Source organism: Phyllobates terribilis, unplaced genomic scaffold, assembly GCF_046119375.1.
Source record: "Phyllobates terribilis strain yellow unplaced genomic scaffold, ASM4611937v1 Scaffold_3__8_contigs__length_932513732, whole genome shotgun sequence".
In the NCBI taxonomy this organism is placed as follows: Eukaryota; Metazoa; Chordata; class Amphibia; order Anura; family Dendrobatidae; genus Phyllobates; species Phyllobates terribilis.
The window spans coordinates 382,578,629-382,597,066 of NW_027362763.1; the positions used below are offsets into that span (position 1 = coordinate 382,578,629).

The 18,438-nt window shown below is 40.0% G+C and overlaps 1 protein-coding gene across 3 annotated transcripts in view; it reads left to right on the forward strand.

Annotated features, from left to right (window-relative positions):
• PRIM2 (DNA primase subunit 2) overlaps positions 1-18,438 on the forward strand; it is a 164,385-nt gene that overhangs the window by 27,647 nt on the left and 118,300 nt on the right. For all 3 annotated transcript variants that reach the window (XM_073675471.1, XM_073675472.1, XM_073675473.1), the window contains exon 5: positions 15,974-16,094. In XM_073675471.1, coding sequence (XP_073531572.1) covers positions 15,974-16,094 — 121 coding nt within the window. The remainder of the gene's footprint in view (positions 1-15,973; positions 16,095-18,438) is intronic.

Here is an 18,438-nt window from a genome sequence, read left to right on the forward strand (position 1 = left end):
CGTACTATTTAGGCATATGACTATGATACCTAGTAATGGGCTTGGTGTGTTTTTATATTAGAGGCAACACTGCGTTTTTGAGAGAGAATTAGAATTCTATCTTGTATCGACAAGTTATCATTTGCATAGGAGGCCGACGCCCTTTGGAATAAATAACTGCAATCAATCGCTTCCTATAACCATCAGCAAGCTTTTTACACCTCTCAACTGGCATTTTGGACCACTCTTCTTTTGAAAACTGCTCAATGCCTCTCATATTTGAAGGATGCCTTCTCCCAACAGCAATTTCAAGATCTTTACACAGGTGTTCAATCGGATTTAGATCTGGACTCACTGCTGGCTACTTCAGAACTCTCTAGCACTATGTTTCCATTCATTTCTGGATGCTTCTTAAAGTATGTTTGGGATCAATGTCCTGCTGGAAGACCCATGACCTAAGACACAGCCCAGCTTTCTGACCCTGGGCACTACATTGCGACCCAAAATCCTTTGGTAATCTTCAGGTTTCACTATACCTTTCATACAGTCAAGGCACCTAGTGCCAGAGGCAGCAAAACAACCCCAAAAATCTTTGCACCTCCACCATATTTGACTGCAGGTACTGTGTTCTTTTCTTTGTAAGTTTCATTCCGTTCTCAATAAACAGTAGAATGATGTGCTTTACCAAAAAGCTCTATCTTGGTCTCATCTGTTCACAAGATGCTTTCCCAGAAGGATTTTGGCTTACTTACATTTTGGCAAACTGCAGTATAGATTTTTTATTTCTTGGTCAGCAGTGGGGTCCTCTTGGGTCTCCTGCCATAGCGTTTCATTTCATTGAAATGTCGCCAGATAGTTTACGCTGACACTGATGACAGCTTGAATTTCTTTGGAACTTGAATGGGGCTGCTTATCCACCATCCGGACAATCCTGCGTTGCAACCTTTTCATCAGTTTTTCTCTGCTGTCCACGTCCAGGGAAATTAGCTATAGTGCATAGGTTGTAAACTTCTTGATTATGTTGCGCATCATGGACAGAGGATCATCAAGATTTCTGGAGATGGACTTGTAGCCTTAAGATTGTTGATATTGTTTAACAATTTTGGTTCTCAAGTCCTCAGACAGTTCCTTTCTCCTTTTTCTGTTCTCCATGATTAGTGTGGCACAGACACACACAATTCAAGGATTGAGTCAGCTTCTCCTTTTTTATTTGGTTTCAGGTGTGATTTTCATATTGCCCACACCTGTTACTTGCTACAGGTGAGTTTAAACGATCATCACACGCTTGAAACAAAGTTGTTTACCCACAATTTTGGAAAGGTGCCAACAATTTTGTCCTGTCCATTTTTTGGGGGTTTTGTGTGACACTGTCCAATTTGCCTTTTTCTTCCTTTTTTGTGTTGTTCTAATACACGCAAAGGAAATAAACGTGTAAAACAAAACATGTGTAATTGCAATAATTTTCTGGAGAAATACTTCATTCTCTATAAAAATTTCAAGGGTGCCAACACTTTCGGCCATGATTGTATAACCCCATCCCACCTTTCACAGCTTTCTGCTTATGAAAGCTTGCTGTGTATTTTGTGCAATCAGTAGTGTGAGCAGGGTTATACAAAGCTCAGCATTTGGAGAAGTGCTTGATTTGCTGCAACTAAAACAGTGATTTTATCGAAACAGCGGCAGACGGCCCAATAAGTAACACATTCCTTGAATCAGGGTCTCTGCCCCTACACCACGCTTCTCCAAGTTGGGGCAGCAAAACCTGGTGACAGAACACTTTAAAAGGGTTATCCAGTTAAAAAACAACAACATTTTTTCATAACTCAGAATGCCACAGTGTGTTTGGCACTAGAGGACCCTCAAGTCCTGAAGTAGTCCGACTGCTCATTTCTTTCATAAGGCACTGTGCAATACTTAAAGGGGTTGTGCCACCATAAAGAATACTTTTAACCATGCAGAAAATGTGGAAATAAATGGTTTTGTAATTTTACATTTATTAAAAATGATGCTGCATTCAATAAATGCCAAGCTTTTATTTTCTGATGTATTCTCCCTAGCGCCCCCTGGCGTTATTCCATTCCATCCTCATAGTGGGCTTCACAGAGCTGTGAGCTCGATAACCGAGAGACGCTTCCCGTGCTCACAGCTCTGTGAAGCAGAAAGATCTCACCCAGAGGGGGTTGAGAAGACTCACTCGCGCTTCTGTCCTTTCAGGTATCTGCTCCCTGCGCTGTCAGACTTGTATGAGGGAGATTACGTTGTGCACACTGGTTGTGGGGAGTTGAGGGGGCCTCTTATGAGCAAACTTGACCAGCTGATCGATCACTACAAGAATGGAATGGAATAACGCCAAGGGGCCCCAGGGAGCATACTTCAGAAGATAAAAGCTTACTATTTATTGAATGCAACATGATTTTAATGTAAAATACAAAACCATTTATTTCCACATTTTCTGCTTTGTTAAAAGTATTCTTTATGGTGGCACAACCCTTTTAATTTTCCCTGTGTTGCTGCAGGGAAGCTGAATACTGCCAGGTTTCTTAGTTGATCGCCAGAGGTCCCAGCAGGGGAATATTTTTTGATCCGCTTATTGACCAGGGACCCTTCTTAATCAAATAATTTTTTTTTATTGAAAAACTCCAAATACAAATTTTCCATCTTTCAAATAACATAAATGACATAAGAATTCCATAGTATAGAACACGAACAAAGTATCTCCACTTCAATTCCCTAACCCACCCTAAACCCAAATCCCAACATTCCGGAGAGAACCATTTTCAGAGCAGTTCTAGAATAACTGAGTATAAACTCGTAGAAGGGGGAAGAAAATGTTAGTGACTAACAAAGGGATAACCTCTTTAATATTCTATCTCCAATTAGAAGATTTGTGGGCAACCCTGGAGTATCCAACTAAGGACTCCATATCTTTTCGAATTTGCGAATAGTTACGTTTATGATAGACTCCTCTTTCCACAACCAGATTATATTATTTATTCTTCGTTGTAGCTCTCCCATAGATGGAGGTTGTGTGTCTAACCAGTGAAATACTAGAAGTTTGCGCTTTTGAAGTAAGATACGAGAGATACCTATGAATAGAGGCAAGTCGGGATCCACTCCATCCTCAAATATTCCCAATATACGGGGATCTGTTTAACTTTTTCATTCCATACACCCTTTCTATCAAGGATATGACCTCATTCCAATATGGGCCTCTCTGTCTACACTCCCACATCATATGCATCAAATGTGCCTCATCAATCCCACACCTAGGGCATTTTGCCTCATGGTGATATCCTATCTTGTGTAAAAAGCTTGGAGGTTTGTATACTCTGTGAATTAAATATAGTTGAGAGAGCCTTTGGGCCTCACAGGGAGACAATTTGGGTACAGTTTCTAGAATCTCTCTCCATTGCTACATCGATATAGGGCCTACATCCCCCTCCCATTTAGCTTTAACTGTCAGAGGGTGATTATTCAGTTGGGATGACAATAGGCATTTATATATGGTAGAAATTAAACCCTTTGTATGACCTGTAGAAGCAATGGTATCTATTAGGGGATGATGATGTATGCCAAAATCCATCAGACCCGATTGAGCTGAAAGAGCATGTCGTATTTGTAGGTATTCGTAAAAAGTGTTAGCAATAAATTGAATTCCTCTTGGAGCTGTTGAAGACTTTTAAGGACAGCGTTTGTAAATAATTGTTCTATCGACCAGATCCCTTTTTGCTCCCAATCAGAAAAACCCTTAAACTTTGATACTTCACCCAAATTGGGATTATGCCATAGCGGTGTGTATTTGGTGAATCCCTTAACCCCTTTAAAGCCCAAGAAGTATTAATGCGCGTCTGCGCCCTGGGCTTTAAGAGCCTGACCCGTATTACTACGTCTTTGCGATCGCGCCCGCACACAGGATGTCACAGCTGACACCCGGTGCTATGTGCAGGGAGCGGTCCCACAAAACTCCCGGCACATTAACCCCCACAATGCTGCGATCAAAGTGGATCGCAGCATTGCGGTGGCAAGGGGATGTGATCGCAATATTCACCTCCTCTTCCGGCCTCCAGCGCTGTCTGCCGCGGCTTCCCGGATGTTGCCAAGATGACCCGATGTCGTCATGACAACATCCGGGTCACCAGACAGCAGGAAGATATTTTGGTCATGCGCAGTGCATGACCAAACTATCTTCTCCCTGTGCAACGCTGACAGCCTGCATAGCACAGGGATGGTGCTCCATCCCTATGCTATACAGGCGATAAGAATAAAAAAAGGGAAAGTCCCATAGTGGGACAAACAATAAAAGTAAAAAAAAGTGTCAAAGTGAAAAAAAAAAAAGAAAAAATAAATAAAAAAAATACCCCAAAAATAAAAATATAATGTACCCATCAATAAATATTATGAAAAAAAAAAAAAACCCAAAAACAATAAAAGTACACACATTTGGTATCGCCGTGTCCGGAACGACCTGACCTATAAAATTGTCCCACTAGTTACCCCCTTCAGAGAACACGTTAAAAAAAAAAAAAAAAAAAAAAGCAAAAGACAATGCTTTATCATCATACCGCCAAACAAAAAATGGAATAACATGCGATCAAAAAGACGAATCTAAATAAAAATGGTACCGCTGAAGACGTCATTTCGTCCCGCAAAAAAACAAGCTGCCATACAGCTCCATCAGCCGAAAAATAGTTATAGCTCTCAGAGTAAAGCGATGCAAAAAAATATTTTTTTTTTATATAAAATTGCTTTTATGTAAAAGCGCCAAAACATAGAAAAACTATATAAATGTGGTACCGCTGTAAACGTACTGACTCGAAGAATAAAGCTACTTACTAAGTTTACCTCACGCAGAACAGAATACAAAAATAGAAAAAAACAATTCCTGAATTGTTGTTTTTTGTTTATTCTGCCTCCCAAAAATCGGAATAGAAAGCGATCAAAAAATGTCACGTGCCTGAAAATGGCACCAATAACTACGTCAACTCATCCCGCAAAAAACAAGCTGTCACATGACTGTCGGCCAAAATATGGAAAAAATATAGCTTTCAAAATATGGCGATGCAAAAACTAGGTTTTGCAAAAAAATGCGTCTTAGTGTGTGACAGCTGTCAATCATAAAAACCCGATATGATTCTGGTATTGCTGTAATCGCACTGAACCGAAGAATAAAGTCGTCTAATCACTTATACCGCACGAGGAATGGCGTAAAAAATAAACTCTCGTGTTAGGGTTGTGCTGGGGTTGGGGTTGGGGTTGGTCTAGGGTTGAGGTGGAGTTGGGTTAGGGTTGGGATTTTTTTCTAAAGTTTTTAAAAAAAAAAAAAAAAAAATGACGATATGGCAACTAGTGTTGAGCACAAGTGCTCGCTACTTGAGTTTACATTGGGTGCTCGGGTATGCATTGAGTATTGCGGGTGCTCGAGTCTCCGCCCCATATGCTTCGCGGGCAGAAAAACCTCGCTGGAATTGCCTGCCATGCACGAGCGATCCCCCGCATGTATTTTTTTGGGTGTCTAATAACCGTGAAACATGTGGGCGGGGACTCGAGCATGTCACTCGAGCACCCACGATACATGGTGCATACCTGAGTACCCGATGCAAACTCAAGTAGCGAGCACTTGTGCTCAAGACTAATGACAACTTATTCAATATGATGACCTAATGTTATCAAATTCTGTGTCGTACCTCTGGGTTCAAAATGTTCACTATACCCCTTGATAAAATCCTTGAGGGGTCTAGTTTCCAAAATAGTGTCACTTGTGGGGGGTTTCCACTGTTTAGGCACATCAGGGGCACATCCGATAATTATTCAAGCAAATTTTACATTCAAAAAGTCAAATGGCGCTCCTTCCCTTCCGAACCCTGCCGTATGCCCAAGCAGTGGTTTTCGCCCACATATGGGGTATCTGCTTACTCAGGAGAAATTGCATGGTGCAATTTCTCCTGTTACCCTTATGAAAATGCAAAATTGGGGGCTGAAAAACATTTTTGTGGGAAAAATGTGAAAATGTTATTTTTACGGCTCAATGTTCTAAGTGAAGTACCTGGGAGTTCAAGGTGCTCACCACACATCTAGATAAGTTCCCTGAGGGTATAGTTTCCAAAATGGTGTTACTTGTGGAGGTTTCCACTATTTAGGCACACAGGGACTCCACAAATGCAACATGGCGTCGGCTAATTATTCAAGCAAATTTTAAATTCAATAAGACAAATGGCGCTCCTTCCCTTCCGAACCCTGCCGTGCTCCAAAACAGTGTTTTTTCCCCACATATGGGTTATCTGCGTGCCCAGGGGAAATTGCACAACAAATTTTGGGGTCCATTTTTTCCTGTTACCCCTGTGGAAAAAAAAAGGGTCTAAAGTAACATTTTCTTGCCATAATACAAATTCCAACAGTCTATTCAGTAGGACTATCAGCTGTGTATCCACCAGACTTCTGCACAACACAACTGATGGTCCCAACCCCATTTATAAGGCAAGAAATCCCACTTATTAAACCTGACAGGGCACACCTGTGAAGTGAAAACCATTTCCGGTGACTACCTCTTGAAGCTCATCAAGAGAATGCCAAGAGTGTGCAAAGCAGTCATCAAAGCAAAAGGTGGCTACTTTGAAGAACCTAGAATATAAGACATATTTTCAGTTGTTTCACACTTTTTTGTTAAGTATATAATTCCACATGTGTTAATTCATAGTTTTGATGCCTTCAGTGTGAGGCTATGTGCCCACGATGCAGAAATGAAGCAGAAAATTTCTGCAGCATTTCTGCATCTCCCTGGCAGAAAAAACGCTTGCAAACAAATTCTGCATGCTTTTTTCCTGCGGAATACATGCGGATTCACATGCGTTTCCTCATGCAGATTGACGAGCGCTTTCCAGGCGATAGCATCACTTGGAAAGTGCTTGACAACTAGGTCACACTGTATAAATCCTTGCAAACAGCATATATTTATATAGTGTGACCGTAAAACAATGTTTAAAATAAAGCTATACTCACCCCCGATGCCCCGGCGTGTGCTGCAGCGCTCATTCCTGTCTGGTTCCCGGCTGCCGGCATATCGCGAGACACAGCGGTGAATGGCCTGCGGTCACATGACTGTGACGTCACCGAAGGTCCTTCAGCACTGCCGGCATTCAGAGAGAAGCCGCCGGACAGGTGAATATAACTTTATTTATTATTTTATTCTTTTTTTTACAGGTACAATGGCACCCAGGTCAGGATGAGAGTCTTCTCTCCTCCAGAACTGGGTACCATCCGCACATTGAATCGCATATTATCCACGTGTACAAATGTACAGACACAGATTCTATGCATCTCAATGCAAGTCAATGGCGGCGCTTCCGCAAAATTAATGAACATGCTGCGGATTTATGAGCGCTGCGGAAAAATCCGCAGCATGTGCATTGACACTGCGGACCATGGAGTGCGGATTACCAAGCGTTTTTGATGCGTTTCCGCTGCGGAAATTCCGCAGCGGAAACGCATGAAAAACGCATCGTGGGCACCCAGCCTGAATGTACAATTTTCATAGTCATGAAAATACAGAAAAATCTTTAAATGAGGTGTGTCCAAACTTTTGGTCTGTATTGTATTTATTTATTTATTTATTTATTTTTAAATCTCAATATTGTTACAACTTTTTTTCCCCCACTTTTTTAAATCTTTTTACTTAGTCCCACTATGGGACTTTCACTTTCTGCAGTCTGATTGCTGTTATAAGCCATAGCAAGGCAGGATTACTGCTATGCCTTATAGCTGTCAGCCCTGCAGACATAAGTTAGTTAGATCAAGCACTGCGCATAATCTAACCACCTTGCTAGTGCCTGGTGACCGGATTTCACCTTCTCAACGATCGGGACCCCACGATGACGTTGCGGGGTCTCCGATCCAAGAGCTTAGAGGCTTTTGTCCCCCTGCCTGCTTGCTAAATTCTGCGATCACAGCATTTTAAGGGGGTAAAGTGCCGTGAGCGGTGCGGGCACCGCTCCTGGCACTGAGTGTCAGCTGTCAGAATCAGCTGATCCATATGTCTCAGGTCGGTAAGTACCAGGCCACAGAGACATATGGATACGTCTCATGTCAGAAAGGGGTTAAAGGGATAATCATTCAAAGTTTAAAAATTGTGAAAGTTTTTGTCAAATTTCTGATTACATTTTGCTCTCATTTATAAAAAATATTGACCTAAATTTACCATTATCATAAAATATAATGTCACAAAACAGTCTCAGAATCACTGGGATACGTTAAAATATTCCGGAGTAATCACATAAAGTGACACGTCAGATTTGAAAAATTTGGCTTGATGCATCTGCTGCTAAAGTCTTTGTGCCAGATACCACAGAATATTCGTTAAGAGGTCTTGTGGAGCCAAGGCCTAGACTGTTCAGGGCAGGGATGTGCACAGTATCAGGCATGGGGGTTTAATGTTATGGTTTATTGGCATATATATATATATATATATATAATGTGACCGCAATTATCTTAATGATATCTTTCTAAATGCTTTTAATCGTTTTTACTCTTACTGCTATGTCTGCTAGTACTGAAAATCCCAGATTTTTTTTACGCTGCTAATAAGACAGAGGTAAGACGTGTTTCATGTTGTTGTGAAATACTTACCTGTTCTGGTCCTCCCTATGTAGGTTACAGCAGAGTTTACACTAATTGACCACTATTCGTAAATGTGAGCTTCCTTCTCTTCTGATTACACAAGTGATTCTGGGTCCAGCAAAAATCCTAATGAGCACATTTTCTGTGGATCAGTTTCAGTATGAATCTCCATTAGAAGGGGAAAATCAAGCGATTTCAATGAGACTTGATTATTAGTGATAAACTAGCCAGGGCCAGATTTCACAAACTGTCCTGATTGTGGGGTTTCATCATACAACAGTAAAAAGATGTGAGAGAAAACCTCTTGTAACCAGGGATCCTGGGGGCAAAAATAGCTAATTGATTAAAGGGATCAGAGGACATTTTCAAGAATTGTACCGGACCAAACCTTTACCATTCTGATAAAGGGTCAAATCTGTTTAAAACATTGTACCCTTCCTGTCATGTCAGCAGTTTAGGCTGGTGGAAGTGTCAAAAATGCGCTGATGCCTGTGGTTGGACGGTAGGGCTCATCTCTATGCCTTGTGGCCAACCAAGTACATTCCTTCATGGCAGCTGTTCACTATGGTGGAAGGACACGGAGAGCAGGTAGATGCCCTGTGTCACAAGGTCTTATAATCATGGATTGCTTCCAGGAACATGTGAGTTTTTCTTGCTTCCTTGGCCTTCACAGTCCCTAGATCTTAATCCTATAGAGAATTTCTGGGATGAGGTAGAACAGACAGTTTGTACCTTTGTCTAATTTGCAGCAATGGCAAGGAGCTTTCCTGTCTATATGGATAATTATTTTGACAGAACAATTTTATCACCTAATGTAATCTATGTCACGGTGAACTGTTTCGGTTTTGTAGGCCACAGGAGATCAACATGCTGCTAGATGGGTGTCTGTAATAAAGTGGCCATGCAGTGTACATTGGTCTGTAGTCTGATGTTCATTTTAACAACTTTACATCATTGTAAGGGAGGCTGTGTCAAAGGAAACTTATTTAGTAAACAGTATTAATAGGATGCCCCTCATTCAGTCTGTACGGTTTCCATCGCTAACATATGTTTTTAATGAAGTGAATTACATTCGTGCTTTTTCATTGGTCCATTCAAACTCCCCACTGAAATTGTACAGGTATGGCTGCATTCACACATCTGTATACGGACTGCCCAGATTGGTTCTCTTGACCCAAACTTAACAGCCTATTTGCGCATTGTGGCCCTTACACTGACCATAAAATAATTTTTTTGTTATTGAAATGTTGCAGAAATGGTAAATTGGATAATATACGTAGTAGCCTAGTACATTGGTAGCCTGTCAGCAAAGACCGGAGCAGTGGTGCTGGAGCAGGGGAAGGTAAGTATTGCTGAGTTACTTTGGGGTCATTCCATTTCAGGTGAACCAATGCAATTTTCCTCTGTTTTTCATTCTTTTGAGATTTTGTTCTTTGCTAATATTGTATTAGAGAATGCAAAATGTGAAGAAAAAACTTCTATGTACTTTTATTTTTATTAATTTTCAAAGTTTTGAAAAAATGCGTCTTTGTGTTGCATGCCTTTTACTTTTCTCCTCATAAACCAGGCCAGAACCAAGATAGAGAAGCGAAAAAACACCATTATAATCAGAGCTGTCCAGGCTTTCACACGATATGTCACAAGAGTATCTTTGTTAATATTTTACACATACATACTCAAGTGCCAAATTTTAAAAAGCATTTCCAAAAGAACTATGATATAAAATTTTCAAAAAATTCACATGTGCCTCCTTTGCTCCTAGTAAGGTATTATTTGAATCAGGAGATAATAATACTAATTTGGTCAGACCCATTGTGGATACCACATGCACCATGGACTCGCCAGCATTAGAGGTAAAAAATTCTGCCTTGTTTCTAACTGCGCCCATGTTAGATACGGCTAACATAGCAATGAGATCTACACCATTATTTGGCCCATTTAAGCCACCAATAACAATGAAAGATTCAAAAATCATTCAGTTTTTTCAAGTGGCACCAGGGCGCCACCCAAAAAGAAAAAGAGGACACGTGGATGTAGAGGAGGTAGAGGGATCTCGGGTAATAGCCGTGACCTCGGAATCCCTAATCGCCAAGAAAACAAAGGTATAGGTGAGGTAGCATCCAGCTCACAAATTTCGGAGACTAGTGATTTAAGATCCTGTGGTATATTTAATCTTTCAAGTCACATGCTTACAGAAGGTGAAACTTCCTTATTGGCTAAAGGATTATCATTTTGTCCAGATGCTGAATTAAATAGTTTTGATCTTTTCTTAGATCTGAACGAATTCTTTCGTAAATTGACTATTAAGCGACATTTTTTGATAGAGGAACGTGGCAAGAAATTACCAGCTCCCAATGCTTCCGTAGGTTTTTCCAATTCACCTGAGGAGGTAACCATCCCTACTGATCAATATAAGCATATGCCAGTCAGGGGAGGCTCTAATAAGTTTTACCAGATGCACCACAAGGGTGCACATATAGAATCTTTCCAACAATTGGTCCTCAGAGATCTACGCACGATTGAGCGGCGCAGGAAACCAGACAATTTGATGAAAAGTGAAAGGGAAGCAATGCAGACTTTGAAGAACAATAATGACATTATAATAAAAAGTGCCGATAAAGGAGGAGGAGTCGTGATTATGGACAGATCCTGGTACTTGTGTGAGGGTCTTAGGATACTTAGTGACGACCAATACTACCATAAATTGGATATTGATCCTTCTATCTCCATCTTTGTTAATTATTTGATTAAGGAAGGTTATGAAAAGGGCATTCTGAATAAGAATGAAAAAAGGTTCTTAGATATCTCATGTTACCGGACCCCCATTTTTTATCTTTTACCGAAATTACACAAGGATCCCTGTAATCCGCCTGGGCGCCCCATCATATCCAGGATAAATTCCATTACGTCCAATCTATCAAACTTCATCGATTTGTTTCTTCAGAAATATGTATGTGAATTGGGGTCCTATCTTAAAGACTCCTCAACTTTAATTGCCACAGTTAGAAGTTTGCCGTCTGTGAAGAACTGTATTCTTATCACAGCAGATGTTGCAGCTCTTTACAGTAATATCTCCCACTAACTAGGTATAGAAGGGGTGCGCCATTACTTAATGGAAGATGGTAGTATCCCCCTTTTTCAAAAAGAGTTTATTTTGAAATTAATAGAATTCATATTAAATAATAATGTGTTCTCATTCGAAGATAATTTTTATAAGCAAATAAAGGGCTGTGCAATGGGGACGAGGGTAGCTCCCAGCTACGCAAATATCTTCATGGGACGCTTTGAATCTTTGTTCATCACGTCTTCTCCTCTAACCCAAGGCCATATATGATTATATCGTCGTTACATCGATGATCTGTTCTTTATCTGGGAAGGGACGGAAAAATCAGCCCAGGATTTCTTTGAAATTTTGGATAATAACCCATGTTAAGTTCACTGTATCCATGTCAAGTGACTCCATGCAGTTTCTTGACTTAGTTTTGAAATTGGATGATTTGGGGAGGGTTCTCACATCCACCCATTTCAAAACCGTGGATGTGAATAGCTACCTCAGATTTGACAGTGGCCATCTTCCAAGGTGGACTAAGAACATTCCGTATGGCCAGTATTGGCGTATACGGAAAAATTGTACGCAGGATGAAGATTTTGAAAAGGAGGCTGATGTCCTTGAAAAAAGATTCTTGAGGAAGGGGTATCCTAAGAAATTGATTATTGATGCGCATAAAAGAATTAAGCCGCTCAGTCAGGAATCATGTCTGACTCGATTTTCTGGCCCTAACTGTGAGCATGCGAATACAGGATATAAAGATTGGAGTTTAGTGACTACTTTCAATAAATCTAGAGTGTACATACAGGAACTATTAAGTCGTTATTGATGCGTCCTGTTGGGGGATCCGCTTTTGTCCAAACATTTGCCATGTAAACCCAGGATTGTTTATAGGAAGAATCGGAATTTACGGTCCTTTATATCGCCCAGTAACACAACATTGAAATCTGCTGCTTCAGTACAGAGATATGGGAGGCAAAGGCAAGAAGGAGTAGGTGGTTTTGCTTGCAGATCTCCTGGCTGTTTATGCTGTAGTACCATTAATCATGGGGCAGTATCCTTCTGCTCGCAAACCACTGGTGAACAATTCCCCATCACCTGTAACGTAGACTGTCATTCTGACTATGTGGTCTACTTGTTGCATTGTGGATGTGGTTTGCAATACGTAGGCCGAACTATACAAAGAATGCAGGCCCGCCTTAATAAACATCGCTCTAATATTAAGAATGGGTATGTGCAGCATAGTGTTTCCAAGCACTTTCTGACTGCCCACCAGAGAGATCCCATTAGCTTGAAACTCACGATTTTAGAACAAGTACCTGATAATGTAACAAATCGGCTTAATTATCTTATGAAGAGAGAGAATTTTGGGATTTTTAAATTGGGTACATTATATCCGGAAGGTTTGAATTTAGCGATTGATAATGTGTGCAGATGAATTATTAATATATATATATATATATATATATATATATATATATATATATATATATATATATATATATATATATATATATATATATATATATATATATATATATATATATATATATTTTTTTGGGAATAAAAACTGGTTGAGGTGTATACTTAGGATATGCCTCACCAATTTTTATATATGTTTATTTACCCTCATTTATATATGCATTTTTATATGTATGTATTTTTAAAGCATTGCCGTTAATGTCTGCATCTTGCATCTTCATAGTAAGTTTATAATGTGTAGTTATTGACCCGTAATGCTTTTTTAAGTCCCCTTTGTTATTAAATTGTAATTGTCTTTTTTAATGGTGATTAAGGGGTTAAGTACCAAATTCTCCCTTGGTACCTCCCATTGAGTTCCTTTGTGTTATGTATAAAAGTGCCTGTTTCTGCTATTTTCCCATAACTCCACCTGATGAAGGCAGCAGACCGCTGCAGAAACGCGTTGTGGGCATTAGAACTTCAATAAAAAGGTTTGTTTTATCCTTTTCCAGCGCTTTATCCAGTTTCTAGCGCCCCACTGACCACTTCAATTTGCACACCACTGCTATGCTCCTAGTGACATCTGTACCAAAATTGAAGCCAGGCAAGTCATTAGAAAAAGCTATAGTGGATATAGTGAAAGGGTACAGTTATGATGAAGTGAGCCGAATTATACCTGGCAAGGAAAATGGTGTCAATGAAAGTGAATGGTAAGAAAACTCATGTCAAAAAGAGGCTGGTTCTTGCCAATTTGAAAGAGACCTACGAATAAAAAAAATAAATAAATTCAACTTCTGCTAAAAAAGGATTTTGAAAATGTGCTGCCCTGCCACCTAAGAATTGTGTCCTGGCTGGTGGTAGTGGAGCGCGCTCAGTATGCGTATGTACAGCACACCAGGACACTAAGCTTATGATTGAAGGAAGTAAGCTTAAGGATATTCAGATTGGTGATTACAAAATATGTGAATCACATAATGTGTCCAGAAAAGAGTTTTACATTTTTACCTAAATATCTGCAAAATGTCCTCTGGTTAATGCCTCTCCAAGAAAAAATATTACATAATTTTGAAGAGGCTATGATATATAGTATAACTTATAAACCGTGGCTATATGGTAACAGATGGACTTTTGACACTGTTTCTAAAAGTGCAGAAGACTTTGTAGAATGTTTTTGTGACCAGGTGATAGTCCTTAAAGGGTTAGTCTGAAACCCAAAAGTAAATTATAATTAACAAATCTTTAAAAATGAATAACTTTTGTAATTTAAGTCATGGTAAAACTCCCTACCATTCACTCTATACTGCAACTTAGGGTTCTCTCTCTATATTACCCCCTTTCTATGACTATTCGTTTGAGAATCCCAGTGCATGATGGGACATTCAATTGAATCATCATCTGCTTGCAGAAACTGCTGTCACTCCCATTTCCACCCTGAAGCAAAGCGTCAACTGGGGGGCTGGGACATTCCGACACACCCCTTGCTTCTTTTGCAGCCCTGAAACGAAGAGTCATCAGTGACGCTTGTTTCAGGGGCTGTGCTGTCCCTGTGGTGTCTCTTCCGTGCGCAGTCTTCCCCGTGTTCAGTCTCCCCGTGAGCGCAGCATCTGCTTTGATGTCCACTTAGATGAATGGTAATAAGCCAGCAGCAGAGCAGTGTCACTATGCCCGACAGACCAGTGACGTCACCTTTTAAAGATTTACTTGAAATTTACTGTTGGGTTTTGGACTAACCCTTTAAAAAACACTCATTTATAGCTCACCAACAGTCCACTACTACAATCACCTCAAAGAAAATATCACAGTGAGGCAGTAATAAGCTTAGACTTCTCAGAGAACTATTCCTTTGTTGTTCAGCAGGGCTGTGGCCAAGCCAAGCCTCCGACTCCAACTCAGACTCCTCAATTTCCACGACTCCACCTCCCTCATACATGGCTCATGTTTAAGTGATTTACTGTAGCACAGATTCATCTCCGCTAAAAGTCAAGACCCTTAGATCAGGAATAAGACAGACATTTATAGGACATCTCATAACTTTCCCAGATTCTTATGAAAACATATTCCCCACAAACTGCATTGAACTACTGTACCCAATTTATTATATATTTTAGGAGTTGGAGTCTGTCCATTTTATACAGACTCCACCAAAATGGACTCCAACTCCACAGCCCTGTTCAGGATGAAGCACAGTCAGAAATAAAATACAAAAGTGTAGTTCTGATATCAGAGTGCTTACTTCATGATTCAATAGCTGTTCATTTGGTCCAAAAAAAATTGATTTCAGTGATAAAAACTGACATCCTACTAAGTTTGAGCAAGGTCTACTACTTCTCAGGTGGCTCTTCTGCACAGTATAAAAAAAGGAGAAACGTTCTAAATGTCTGCCATCACAAGAAAGATTTTGACGTGAAAGCTGAATGGCACTTTAGGTTTAGGAGGCCCGTGAAATGACTTGCAGCTCGAGCTAGCCTCCACAGGCAAAATTCACACCAAATCTTAACACCCATGCAACTTTTCAACTGGAGTGAGAAAAATATTCCTAAAATCCAGTTTGTGTACTGCGCAAACCAGGACTACGAAGAAGAGGAGTGCTTATTAAACCATCGGTTTTAAAAACTTGAGAAAGGACAGGTCTCGTGATGTAGTAATAAAATAATTACTTGTATATTTAGAAAGGTGTTAAAAATAGATTCTTTTAATTTATTATCTATCAATCAGTCTGTGTGTAAAAACGTTCATGTGAACATTGACATGTACTGTAAGTGTGCTGTCCTTACTGCTACTGGTTTTGCATACTGACTTCACATGGACATTTAATACGTTTCATCTGAACAAGGCCTTATTTGTAATACCCTCTTTGCTTTTTAATCTCTGCAGGGAAGACCTTAGACGATGGTTTATACAGCAGGAAATGGACCTATTCAAATTCCGCTTCAGTCTTCTTTCAAAAGAAAAGGTTCAGGAGCTTCTCAAGTTCAATGATCTGGAATATGTTGCTGTAAGTAACGCTTTAGTGGAGTGTGTGTGTATATATATATGTGTGTATATATATATATATATATATATATATATATATATATATATATATATATAATATAATATAATATAATATAATATATGTGTGTGTAAGCTGTGGTAGATGGGCTCACTCGGCTGCTCACAGAAGTAGACACAGGAACCTTTCTTCTGCTGGTTGTTTAAACAGGGCTGTGGAGTCGGAGTCGTGTCCATTTTGATGGAGTCTGAGTTGGAGTCGTTATAAACTGGACCGACTCCTAAAATATAGAATAATTTGAGTGCAGTAGTACAATGTACTATGTGCTATAAATGTTTTCATAAGAATTTATGAAAGTTATGAAATGTCCTATAAATGCCTGTTCTGTTCCTGATCTAAGGATCTTGGCTTTTAGTTGAGATTAATTTGTGCTGCACTTTATCTTCATGCTCAGTAGTGTGTGTGTGTGTGTGTGTGTGTGTAGATGTGCATATATATAATATTTTATACACACAGTGAAGGAAATAAATATTTCCTTTGCTGTTTTTGTAAGTTTACCCAATGGCAAACACATGAACAGTCTATAATTTTAAGGGTAGGTTAATTTTAACATTGAGAGATAGAATATCCAAAAAAAAAATCAAGAAAATTACATTGTATACATTTATTTGCATTTTGCAGTGAGAAATAAGTATTTGATTCCTCTGGCAAACAACACTTAATACTTGGTGGCAAAACCCTTGTTGGCAAGCACAGCAGTCAAATATTTTTTGTAGTTGATGATGAGGGTTGCGCACATATCAGGGGGAATTTTGGTCCACTCCTGTTTGCAGATCATCTCTAAATCATTAAGATTTTGAGGCTGTCTCTTGGCAACTCGGAGCTTCAACTCCCTCCATAAGTTTTCTATGGGATTAAGGTCTGGAGACTGGCTAGGCCACTCCATGACCTTACTGTGCTTCTTTTTGAGACACTCCTTTGTTGCCTTGGCTGAATGTTTTGGGTCATTGTCTTGCTGGAAGACCCAGCCACGACCCACTTTTAATGTCGTTGCGGAGGGAAGGAGGTTGTCACTCAGGATTTTACGGTACATGGCTCCATCCATTCTCCCATTGATGCAGTGAAGTAGTCCTGTGCCTTTAGCAGAGAAACACCCCCGAAACATAATGTTTCCACCTCCATGCTTGACAGTGGGGACGGTGTTCTTTGGGTTATAGGCAGCATTTCTCTTCCTCCAAACATGGTGAGTTGAGTTAATGCCAAAGAGCTCAATTTTTGTCTCATCTGACCACAGCACCTTCTCCCAATAACTCACAGAATCATCCAGATGTTCATTGCCAAACTGCAGACGGGCCTGCGCATGTGTCTTCTTGAGCAGGGGGACCTTGCGGGCACTGCAGGATTTTAAACCTTTAAGGCGTAATGTGTTACCAATGGTTTTCTTGGTGACTGTGGTCCCAACTGCCTTGTGATCATTAACAAGTTCCCCCCGTATAGTTTTAGGCTGATCTCTCACCTTCCTCATGATGAAGGATATCCCACGAGGTGAGATTTTGCATGGTGCCCCAGATTGATGCCAATTGACAGTCATTTTGTATTTCTTCCATTTTCTTACTATTACACCAACATTTGTCTCCTTCTCACCCAGCGTCTTACTTATGTTTTTGGAGCCCATTCCATCTTTTTGCAGGTCTATGATCTTGTCCCTGATATGCTTAGAAAGCTCTTTGGTCCTGCCCATGTTGTAGAGGTTAGAGTCTGACTGATTAATTAAGTCTGTGGACAGGAGTCTTTTATACAGGTGACTATGTAAGACAGCTGTCTTTAATGCAGGTAACGAGTTGATTAGGAGCGTCTAACTGGTCTGTAGGAGCCAGAACTCATAATGGCTTGTAGGGGATCAAATAATTATTATTTCTCACTGCAAAATGCAAATAAATGTATCTAATTTATATAATGTGATATTCTTGATTTTTTTTTTTTTTTCTTTTTTTGGAAATTCTATCTCTCTCTCTCAACTACCCTTAAAATTATAGACTGTTCATGTGTTTGCCAGTGGGTAAACTTACAAAAGCAGCAAGGGATCAAATAATTATTTCCTTCACTGTACAATGTTGGCACTGTGACTCCCATCACTCGTGTGAGTTCTGTCTGACGGAACGCTGCAGCCCATCAACAGCCATTTATGGGCTCCAGCGCTCATGAATGAGAAGGATAATGCAGGGAAATACATTCATTGTCCCATCTGTGGTCTCATCATGGACTGATTTGGGAAGGGATCAGGTCTCTGCAATCAGTGAAAAAGTTCTTCCATCAGCATATTGTTCGCTTATAAATGGCCAGTGGG